The 11,354-nt window shown below is 57.0% G+C and overlaps 1 protein-coding gene across 2 annotated transcripts; it reads right to left on the bottom strand.

The window, feature by feature from the left end:
• Nucleotides 1-203: 203 nt before the first annotated feature.
• On the bottom strand, nt 204-10,176 carry NSMCE4A (NSE4 homolog A, SMC5-SMC6 complex component). 2 transcript variants are annotated; one of them, XM_059661878.1, is made up of 11 exons: nt 9,842-10,176; nt 9,314-9,394; nt 8,034-8,164; nt 5,904-6,055; nt 4,521-4,620; nt 3,820-3,910; nt 3,112-3,206; nt 2,085-2,133; nt 1,348-1,442; nt 1,177-1,262; nt 204-372 (listed from the first exon to the last, which is right to left on the bottom strand). In XM_059661878.1, exons 1-10 carry the CDS (start codon nt 10,125-10,127, stop codon nt 1,179-1,181), a joined length of 1,164 nt encoding a protein of 387 aa, XP_059517861.1. In that variant the 5' UTR covers nt 10,128-10,176; the 3' UTR covers nt 204-372; nt 1,177-1,178. The 2 variants fall into 2 exon arrangements, with proteins under 2 accessions (XP_059517861.1, XP_059517862.1); XM_059661879.1 differs by having other exon boundaries at nt 9,317-9,394; nt 9,842-10,175.
• Between the last annotated feature and the right edge of the window lie 1,178 nt (nt 10,177-11,354).

The following is an 11,354-nucleotide window of genomic DNA, read 5'->3' as shown; positions in this document are numbered from 1 at the left end:
TCCTTAACCACGTTTTAGCACAAAGACTATTTTATGTGGTACAACCTGATAGGCATGGAGCCGACTAGCTGACTGCACAGCTAGGGATGTGACAAGGACCATCATGATGTGTAGGCCACTACCAGCCGGTCTGAAACTTCCCATGGGACAGGACTGGAGAGAAGCCACTCTCCTGATAACAGAACAAAGAGGAACTACAACTATTGGTGAACATGGCAGTGAATCTCCTTTAATCAAAGACAACCATGACAAATCGATACACTATCAAAAGCTACAGTTTACTAAAAACAATCGGCCTTTAAAAATGTTCAATCACACAATATATACAACACATGCGGCTTTCCCTTCTGGACTTCACTGTCCTTCTGAGTCCTACAAGGGGGAGGGAATAGCTGGTTAACAGTTTCGAAAGCGAAAGGTGACTTAATATACAAGAATGCAACCTAACAGCTCGCCCTCCTCAGTGCGTAGGCACGGTTCACCCATCACACACCCACCTGATGTCCATACTCCCCTCTCCCGCAGGACCCCAGAACAAATGCAGCTCCATTAAGTGAGGCACATTTTAGCTCTCAAGATCACAGAATACTTCAGCTAGAAAAAGACGCCCCCCCATTTTATGGAGATTCATAGATCTGCCAGGCAAATGTGGCCGAGCGTGAGCAGGTGACTTGCCCGCCATCGTAAAGGGGCAGAGCCAGCCGAGTCCAGGTCTCCCAGGCCCCCCACAGCTGCTTGCAGAAGCCAGGTCACCCCTGAGCCTTCCTTGCAGCAATGCGCTCCTTCGTAGAAAGGCAGTTCCCTCACAGCATCGCTCGTTTGAGAAATGGCCATTTTCTAACTTCATCTTGAGGGGATCCTCCTTTTCTGCTTTGTACCCACAAAGTAAGCAAATCTAAGGGGACACTGAACCAAACCGATGGAGGCTTCCATATTCACTTATGTACCAATGGGTCATGCTAAGGGTTAAAAAAGCCACGCCAGGAACTAGCTGCTCTGCCTCTACCGACTACCTACCTACCAAAGAGGGGATCAACCACAGGGCCTGCCCGGCCTTTGTCCCCAACAAGGGAGGCAATGGGCAGCACGACCCACACTTGCCCAGGATGTGCCCCGAGGGATGGTCGGACGCCCAGGGGCGTTTGCTAAAAGCCCAGGTGGCCCCCAGAGCCTTACCTTCAGCTGCCGTCGGCGCTCAGGCTCTGCCGGCTCGGGCCAGAGACGATCACGGGCTCCGAGATCTCAAAGGTCCGCACGATCTCCTGCAGAGCAAAGAACAGGTGGGCACCAGGCTCCGAACAGGGTCCAGGCCGGCGGGACCCCCTGTGGGCATGGGCGGAGCTTTACCTCCCAGTCGCGGTAACTCAAAGCTATAATCCCTTGATTCCTGATTTGGGTGTTTTGGTCAATGCCCTCACTTTCCTCATTAATATTAACAGGCTCTGTTTGAAAGACAAAAGTTTTCAAAGGTTATCCACTCAGAAGAGGTAAGCTAAACAGGAACTGACGAATAACAGGAATGAAACCTGTATCGAGAAGATGATTCCAATTCTACCTAGTTATTGGGACTTCATGCATCACTGAGTTGTAATGTTATTATAGAAGCAAGTCATCCATTTGTTTTCATTAAAAAATGTAGTCGAGCAACACATTCTACCACTTGAAAACCTTGCATCTCTGCGTAGCCACCACGGAGCTGCGCCCTGGCGGTCTGCACTCTCTACGAGTTCTTACCAGGAGCCATTACTCAACTAAGAAGCAAAGGTTCTCTCAGAGAGCGAAGGCGCTGGCATTAGGAGAAAATAGGAAGAAAACTACAAAAATATCGGCAATGACCAACTTTCTAACTTAAAATTTGAGGGAAATTATATGATTTCTTGTTCATCTTGACAGCAGATGTTGAACCAAATCAATGATATAGATGAATCCATTGTTTTAAGCTATGGCCACATTTTCAGTTGGTTGAGAAAGACACAGCATGACAAGAGTTTGTTTCCTAAAGTGAAAACTCTTACATTTAATAAAATACATAAACCAAATAAATTTTCTCTAAAACTAATTTTCCTGAACACGGGATCATTTACCTATTATTGGCAGTCGGTCTTGGTCAAGTTTTATTCTTGCAAAACCATCCTAAAACACACACAAAAATGATTTTAGAAGACTACAATTTAGATCCTATAACCACTGGATAAAAAAGTTATTCAGAAAGTTTTGTATCTCAGACAGTGAAACTGACAACAGTGGGGCGATTACACGGACAAGACCTGAACGTTTTTCTTTACACGCCTCCCGGGCCTCTCACAGCTTTCTACCCGACACGCCTCCGCCCTAGGATCTTGTGACTAAACTGTCTTCCTCCTTAACCGATACATGTATTTTTTGTGCATACTCACATTTTATTGTGCATCATTCTATCATGTACCATTGACAAAATATGCCTGGTATCGTTTCTGGGAAAACTTTGGTCAATGCAAGAGTTTTGTCTCAGGTTAAGATCACTTTCCTCTTGCATGTGCTGGAAAGCAATCCGGTAAGACAGACAGTCTAAGCAAGCTCCTCAGCACTTTACCTCCTTTAAAGCAACTTCCGGCTTAGAGCTACCAGACTGCTGTGCGACCTCCTCCACGTGCTGCCACCCCGCTTTATCACTCTCTGTACACAGGGTGGGCCAAAGCAGGCTGACAGTGGTTTACGTGGAAAATACAATACTAATCCAGGGTTCCACGGCCCACCTCGCGTATTATATTACCAGTTTTTATGAGAGTACGTGATGGACCACGTGGCCCTGATGCTCCTTGAGAACAGGGAGATTCTACGTAACACGACAGCTATCGAACGCAGGGCGTGTACCGTGGACACCACACTGCTATCGAACCCATAGTTCCATGTTCACATTTTGCCAAGCCTTTCACTGGAATTCTAAACGGGAAGGCAAGCACCTAAATTATGAACTTGGTTCAGCCGGTGCTTCTCCCCCAGGTCAGTTCCTATTTTGCGACAACGGGTCTACATTCACACTGGTCAGTACAACTCCTCTGCCAGCTCCCTCCAGTTTTTATTATTTATTTTTTAAAAGCTCATAAAAGCAATTAGAGAAATAAGTCTTACCCTTACGATGAAGGAGACATGAAAGATGTTTTCCACCGTTCGAGGGAAAGAATGTGGGTCGACCACAAAGTCAAAGAAGGACATAGGCGTGTCGGCTACAGACAGAGGAGGAGAAACCTTCAGGACGGGCGTGGCTGCTGCTCACCACGAAGCACAACATCAGTGCCAGCCGAGGAAGGACGGGCACCCCTGCTGTGGGCGTGTGAACAGATACGACCCTTCTGGGGGGCAGTCTGGCCAATCTATTAAAACCAGGCACGGCTCCTGGCCCCCCTCGCCCCCCAAAGCTGCCCTAAAAATATTAGCACCTGTGGACAAAGGCAGGCCAAGCTTCCTCCTGCAGCTTACGGGGAGTGAAGGGCTATAAGGCCTCACTCGCCTGCTGCAGCGGGGCTGGTCAGTGGGTCTATGATGCAGCTGCAGAGTGGGGGTCTCCGACAGGAATAAGGGGACCCCACGCACTGAGAGGAAAGTGTCCACACGGAAAAGTCATGCTGCAGAAGAATGTGTGCATTGTGATCAGCTTTGAAAACCCCACAAAACACCCTACTATGTGCCTATTCACAGGACTGGCAGAGCTCTGAGACCATCTGCAAATCTACATCTACCCAGCACGGTACAGGTGGCTGCCTCCGGGGAGGGGGAGTGCTGGGATGGGACACATCTAGCAAGTAGACTGCTCCATCTGGAACTTGGCGTCTTACTTACGATCTTCTCGGAAGTATGTCTGCAACAACCCTAAGATCCGTTCTACTTCTTTTTCTGTGGCTTCTTGCTGAGATTCTTCCATTCTTTTTAGCTGAAAATATAAAGTTGTCATCAAGCCGACTGTCGCGCAGCGAACCTCCTGCTCTTCCCCAGGCACCTCCTCTAGGTCTCTCCCGGCTAACAGTGCTTATCGCCGTCTTAAAGCTTACAGAGCCTTTCAGGAACGTTCCCTAGGAATTCTTCACACAGGAGTAACATGACCAAGCCAGCCACCTTCAGGTGGAGCATAAAACAGCAAAACGCAAAAGGGGACTTTACAACAGCGCTCACACCTGGGTGTGGTTTGGCCTCTGGGGACATGGCCAGTATGTGGCTGCCCCCCCGGGTCGGGGGAAAGCTGTTCCTGGCATCCAGTGGGAGACGGCCAAGGACGCTGCTGAACATCCCACAGGCACCAGACCGAGCCTCGAACAAGAACTTGCACCCCACGCATGGTGTCGGAAGGCTGAGAAACCCGGGCTTAGAACTGACCCCAAGTACTGGATGTGTTAAGACTAAGACCAATGGTCAACCCAATAAAAAGTTTAAAGACTCAAATAACACGACTATTTAAGTGACTCCAGACCCTAACGCCTCGACAGGATGGCCAAACTGCACGTCCACCGCACTCGTGCTGCTCCCACGTCAGGTGCTTCACAAACCTGGACAGGCATTTCCCGCTCCTTCTCCAGCGCACAGATCCTCCTGGGGCGCTCGGCACGCGGCTTCGGCACAGGGCACTCGCCCTGGATGGAGCCCAACCTAACGGAAACGGTGCTCTCAGGAGCGGCTCCCGTGGGTGCCGGCCTTCGGACAGGTGTGCGGGGAGGCCCACGGCTCCAGCAGAGACCCTGGGCTCCCTGCCCCACTCCCTCCCAGAAGGCCCGGTGCAGACGGAAGCCACAGCGATAGGTGCATCTCGCCGAGGCCAAGCCCCAAGAATTCAGACCCCCGTGGCCCCTACACCTGAGCAACCAAAGGACAGAGTGTGGGCAGGTGTGCCCCGTGCCCCGTAGGTCCCACGTGCAACCTGGAGCGCCACCCCGAGCGGGCCGCCTGGCCCTGCACTCCCAGCTCTGCTGGAGCCACTGCCGGAGGCTCCCAGGCTGGGGGGGGGGGGGGGGGGAGGAGGGAGGAAGGAGGAGGGATAGGACGGGGGTGGGGGTGGGGGAGCCCCTCGGGAGGAGCCATCGCAGGCACAGGGTCGCAGGCCGGCTGGTGAGTAAAGGGGACGCTGCCAAAGGCCAGCCGTCCACCTGGGATCTGACAGAGCCCAGCCCTCAGCAGCCAAAGAAAGACCCGGAGTCCATCCCACAGTGCAGAGGCCTGACCTTCGCACCCGAACAGAGAAAGGGGTCAGGCCCCGGCTCCGAGGCCTGTTAGGCAGGAACCTGTCCCCACACGGACCCACACGGGCCCCTCAGCCCCCCCGAGACACCACAGTCTCGAGGTTCTGAGGGGGATCGGGACACACAGACGCCCAGCCCCGCCTCATGAGGAAGACACAACGGGGCCTGGAGAAGGTGCTCTGGGACAAGGTCCACCCCTCCGCACTCGGTCTCACAAAAGAGCCCTCGGAGTGTGCGCTTCCCCATCAGCTGAGCAGGAAGTTCAGACAGAAATGAGTGCATTTGGGGAGAGAGACTTCAAAACCAGAGTTGTATCCAAAACCAAACTGGGCAGGTCACATGGCAGTGACTCGGACAGCCTTTAAACGCAGGAGAGCAAGCATCCGAGCGGGAGCGTGACACACGCACTTCACGTGTTCGTCTCGTGGTGCCGAGAGGCACGGTCTCTCTCCGAGGACTTTACGGATGAGACACAGCGGACCGGACGCAGGGACTCGAGGCTCCTCACCGCCAGGAGGGCCTGCCCTCAGCCTCTCCTGCCTCAGATAATCCCACATCATGGGCTCTCACACAGGTTCACAGTCTCTAAGCAAGGGTTCCGATCGTCCCTCTACAGCACCACCTAACTCCTGTGCCTACATCCAAACACCACGTACGGTTTACAAATGGCTGGCCCTGGTTGGTAAGGAGCCTTACAGGAAGTGGAACGTATGGGTTTTATTAAAGGTGTTTTCTGCCGTTTTGCCTGATATTCTCCAGGAGTCGTAGACTATGAACTCAAAGTCCGGGCTGTCATCCTCACGGACCAGCTCTTCGGCTTCCAGCGGGTTCACGCCCATGTGTGTCAGCTACGAAACAAGGGAAAAACCCAGTTAAGCCGCAGCAACCATTCACCACACGGAGCCATCCTCTCTCGGCGTTCACAGGCCACAGGCACCGTCTGTGTCCGTGTGCAGACGCGCCGGCTGCGTTTCTATTACCAAGATCACTTTATGGATAAACGCCCATTTTAAAAGCACCTGCCATGGGCAGCAGGTAGTCCTCAGTGCACCGAGGACTGTGGGGAGAGAGCGAGCTGTGGAGACATCTGTGGGTGTCACAGCTGGGTGCGGGGTTCTCCCAGCATCGAGTGGGTGGAGGCCAGGGATGCTGCTACATCCTCCCTGGTCCAGGCCCCAAACGGCCCTGGAGCCAGACGGGACCCGGCTCTGGCCCACGCAGGCTGTGGGCGTAGAGGCACACGCAGCTCATGTGTAAAATGCTAGTAAAATACTATAGGCTGTGCCAGCATAAAAACACGCAATCACGCCCCAACCACACGCCCCAAGACAACAGGGAGGCTGAGCTGCGCTGGGATTTTCATTTTAGCTGACCCCTGACCCCTGGCCCTGCTCAGTGGTTTCAGCACCCAGGAGCCGCGGGCATGGGGGAGGGTGGCCCCCTGGCAGCCGCCTTCCTGGGGAGCTGGCGGGAGTGCGTCCTCTCTCAGAGGAGCTCGCAGAAAAGGCGACACACTCTCTGCTAGGAGAGCACGTGGTCGTTACATTATACGATTACGAAGTGTCCAGAGGTTATCGAACTAAAATGGTCACACCACAGAGCATTCATCAAAGTCCTCCGAGAGCGTAACCCCAGGAAGGCAGCCCCACTCGGGGGAAATGGGCTGGAAGCAGGTCAGAGAGCCCGGCGGCCCCTGCATCTCCTGCCCCTTGCCCCCCCCCCCTCCTCCGGCTGCCCCTCCACCCCGGCCGCCGCCCACTTGTAGGGGATGTCCCAACTCCTGTCTGGTCGAATGCACTGCCTTTTCTTTATCATTTATCGGCTCTATACTTGGCGTCCTACTTGGAAAGGTCTTCCCCACGTGGACGCTGGACAGCTATTAATTTAGGGTTTTAAATGGAATGCTTTCAGACTTCTGGAACTTACTTTGATAGGTTATTTAAAGTACAGAGCTTTAGCCTGATAAATAAAAATAAGTTTTAAAAAGATGACCCAATATCAGGTCACTTTGCTGAGCGGTCCTTGAGTGTGCCTTTTAAAAAACGCACTAACTTCAAAATAAAAAGGTTTTTTTAAGAACAGAGAAAAATGTAAGATTTGAAATTTAAGTAATTTAAATTTTTAAAGAATTCTAAGGTTTGAAGAACAACAAACGCCTCATACCTTTACAAAATAATGAATTTATCTGGTCAGATCTCATGGTACTAAATCACGTAATAACATTTAACAAACATCCAGTCGGAAGGTCACCGACCCAGCAGAGACCGGAGGGCAGAGGTGAGCACAGAGTAGAATAAAGCAGACAACAGGAGAGAAAAGGTCCCACTGTGCGTGTCAGGGCACACTCATCCCCGAGAAGTCGCACCATTCCAGGTAACAACCACCACTCAAACTCACTAAGAGGCAAAGAAAAATAAATAAAACAACAGGAAAAAAAGAAAAAGAACCCCAATCGTATGCATATGGTTCTGAAATATCATATTCTCAGACCGACTCACACACCTGCCCACCGGCCCTGACCGGTCGCGGCGAGCCCGCCCCTGCACCCGGGCAAAGGTCCCGTCACCGAGACGAGGAAACGGCGCGGCCGTCCGTCCATCCGTCCACAGCCCGTCCGTCCACAGCCCGGCGCCTCGGCAGCTGCGAGTCCAGCTGCTCCGAGCTCCGACGGCCCCCTCGGCCCCCTGCCACCCTTCTAACTGGGTGAGTCTCCCGCCAGAGGCTGAGGCCCCAGGAAGGGACAGTGGGCGGCGGCTGCTGCCTACGGACACGGCAGAGCAGGCCACCGGGTGAGGGAGCTTTAAGACTCCGTCGCTCTGAACTTACCAGAGTCTCCACGTATCTCAACGCGTCGAATGAGCTCAGGTCCGACCGCAACTGCCTGGCCTTCTCTTTGCCCAGATCCGAGGCCAAGACAAGAAAGTGGGCGTCCAGGACGGCCTCCCTGGCCCGGGACACTGCGCGGGGGAGACACGCGTTACACCGCCCGCCGCGCCCCTCCCGGCCCCGACCACCCATCTCGCTGGGAACACTGGCTCCCGCCCAGCTCGCCGCGCTCTGGAAGCAGAGCCGACCGGTCTCCCTAGAGCCAGCCGCCTCCACTTCTACTCCTGGGGGCCGGACCGCCGCCTTTCCTAATCCGACTAACAAAGCCTCGGTCTCCACGGAGGGCTTTTCCCGGACTCCAACAGCCCAGCCCCGGCACTGTCAGATCCACGCCCACTGCGCGCTGACCGGCCGTCGGGAGTGGTCAGGGAGCCTGGGCTGAAACCGCGTGAGGGCCGGCGTCCCAGGCCCCACCCTGCAGGCAGGTGGTGAGGCAGTGCCCTCTGGGGATGGACGGTCCGGACCGCGGACATGGAACTAAAGATAAGCTACTGCAGGCCCGGCCCTGCGGCTCAGGGGTTGAGAATCCACCCAGGAACCAGGAGGTCGGGGTTCAATTCCCGGTCGGGGCACAGGCCTGGGTTGCGGCTGGATCCCCAATAGGGGTGTGCAAAAGGCAGCCGATCGGTGATTCTCTCTCACCACTGATGTTTCTATCTCTCCCTCCCTCCCTCTCCGATATCAATAAAAAATACATATTTTTAAAAATTAGAAGCTACAGTGAGATTTAAATAAACGAAGATGAGAGGGGAGTGGGAGGGAGGCTGAGGATGAACTTGGGGCGAGGAGGGGAGCGGCCTCCGAGGGCAGCGGGGCTGAGGGCTGGGTCCCGGGCCCACAGGACGTGGCAACAGGACGTGGAAAGATGCCCGAACAGGAAAGGCCCAGCGGAAGGAAGCCCCGGGAGATGCCCGCGGCCGAGTTCAAACAGAACTGCCGCCCGGCTTGCTCCCCAGGCCCTGCCATTGGCATCACCCCTTCCTTCCTGGACGCTCCTGGGCTGGGGGCCTGGCGACCCCCGCTTCTGTGTTTGCGGGTCATTTCCCCCGTGTTTCAGGGGAGCCTGTGCATGGGACCACGGTGAGAGACGCTGGAGCCTGGTTCCGGGGACCGTGTGATGTCAGCACAGCGGCTCTGATGGTCCCCGAGCACCTGCCACGAAGGGCGGCCACGGGGAACGCAAAGGGCAGGAAAGATGCATCGGAAACGAATACAGAAACCACCTCCATTGAACAGAGTGTTGGCCTCCTCCAGGACCTCGGTCAGCCGGTCGCTGGCGTTCAGAATGTCCTCCCGGTTCTCTGTCCCAAAAACACACACACTGGCAAGGGGGCTGGCCCTCCCGCCCGGGCGCCCCCCGCCCCCGCGCCTCCCGCGCCCTCATCTTTTGAACCAAAAAGGCGCCTTGGAGCTTGGAGAAGGCCGCGCCCCAGGCGACGGGGACTCCAGGAAGCGGCTCCCTCCACCCGCGCCCGCAGCCGGGGCGCAGCGCGGACGGGGCGGTTCGCGAACTTGGGGAGTCCCAGGAGCCCCCGGGCCACGCCGCGCAGGGGACCCGCAGGGGACAGCTCTCCGGGCTGCCTGCCCCCCCGTCCCCCCGGCCGTCGGGCTCGGCCTCCGCGGTGCCGTCCGCCGGGGGACCCGCCCCCGCAAGGTCGTGCGGCCCGAGGGAGACGAGGGATGCGGGGGGCCCTCGGGGAGCCGCCCCGCCTGCACCCCGCGCTCCGCGCCCCCGCCCCCCGCCTTACGCTGCACCGAGTTGATGAGCGCCCGGTACTGGTGGCGGATCTGGCGGCAGAGGCCGTGGTCCGTCTCCGCCTCCAGGCTCGCGGGGTCCAGCAGCTCGTCCCCCGAGTCCGACGGCTCCTCGTCCTCCAGGCTCGGGCGCTCGGGGGCCTCCCTGCGCGCGGGCGCGGCGCCGCGGCGGGACCCCAGCGGGGAGCGGGAGCGGGAACGGGAGCGGGGGCGCCCCCGGTGCGGCTCGCGGGCCCGGCCGCGGCCCTCCGGCCGCCGGCCGCTGCTGTCCCCCGACATCGCCGCGCCGCCACCTCGGGCGGAAGTTCGCGCCAGAAACTGAAACCCGGAGCCGCGAGCGCGCTCCCCGCGGGTAGGCCGGGGCCGCCGGCGCACAGCGCCTCCCATGGCCGGAGGCCGGCACTGCAGCGGCCGGAGCGGCGCGCGCGCGGGCAGAGCGCCCCTCGCGGCAACTCGGGGAACCACAGGGGCCGGAAGCCCTCTGCCCCGCCCTCTGCGGACCGGGACCCCGCTCTCACGCCGGTCCCCGCGCCGACGCCCGCGGCTTCCGGGGGCCGTGGCGCCCAGCACCCGGGCACGGTCTGGCACGTCCTGGGCACGCAGCGCCCCTTCTACCTGCGTGTCTGCACCATGTGGTTGACTCTCAAAAACACATTCAAAAATACGCGGCACAGGTGGGATTATATTCAGTATCGTTTCAAGGACAAATGTATAAATTCCATCCCGTGCATTTCGGCGTTGACTGCAAATGCTGTTTTCCCAAAGTTCTCTCTGGTGCCGGGAACACATTTTCTCACAGGAACATGAGCACACAGGCCTGCAAAGAGCTCACTTTCTGCACCATGGCTGCCTTTCATTGCGGCCTGCGCACTGGGTCTCAGGAGGGTCTCCTCCGCCCCCTGCTCCGCTGGGCGGACGGATGGTAGATGGGACGTGATCCCCACCAGCACCTGCGCTTGCACTCCAGGCCCCTGGCTTTCCTAGCTTCCCCTGTTCCACCTGTATGGCTCCCTCCTCAGCAGTGAGAAACCGGTCACTGACTGTGAAAGTACCTACCCACTTGCCCATCGCTTTTTAAAAATATTTTTTTTTATTGATTTCGGAGAGGGGAGAGGGGAGAGGGGCGAGGGGAGAGGGAAACATAAATAATTACAGGATCATCGATTGGTGATTGATTGCCTCCTGCACCCCCCACATTGGGGATGAGCTGCCGGGCGTCCCTGAGCCACATGGCCTGCGCTTCCCACCGAGCAGCCTGCCTGGTGCGCCCCCTGCAGACGCTGCCCAGGAGCCCCCCGGGGAGCAGGAGCCAGGGCCAGGCACAGACACAGGGATGAACCCCCTGTGAGCCCTGCAGTGAGAGGTCTCGGGGTCCCCGTGCCGGGGCTCAGGGCTCGGCTGCTCCCAGAACCCAGTCCAAGCCCCAACAGGAGGGCAAGGAGGGTCCGTGTCCTGGGGCTGCTGCTCCCATGACTGCAGACCGGCCTCAACCCACAGGGACACGTG

This window comes from Myotis daubentonii, chromosome 13 (assembly GCF_963259705.1).
Source record: "Myotis daubentonii chromosome 13, mMyoDau2.1, whole genome shotgun sequence".
NCBI lineage: Eukaryota > Metazoa > Chordata > Mammalia > Chiroptera > Vespertilionidae > Myotis > Myotis daubentonii.
Note: the sequence above shows the minus strand (reverse complement) of the source record. Positions and strands in the feature narration are given on the sequence as shown.

Bases quoted from the DNA above. Each gene is read 5' to 3' on its own strand.
- NSMCE4A (XM_059661878.1), bottom strand. From the start codon at position 10,127: ATGTCGGGGGACAGCAGCGGCCGGCGGCCGGAGGGCCGCGGCCGGGCC. The intron at 4,621-5,903 runs GTAAGGCTCCTT...CGTTTCCGTTAG, and splicing joins ACCCATACGTTCCACTTCCT to GTTGGGCTCCATCCAGGGCG. The intron at 2,134-3,111 runs GTAAGACTTATT...TGTGTGTTTTAG, and splicing joins ATGTCTCCTTCATCGTAAGG to GATGGTTTTGCAAGAATAAA.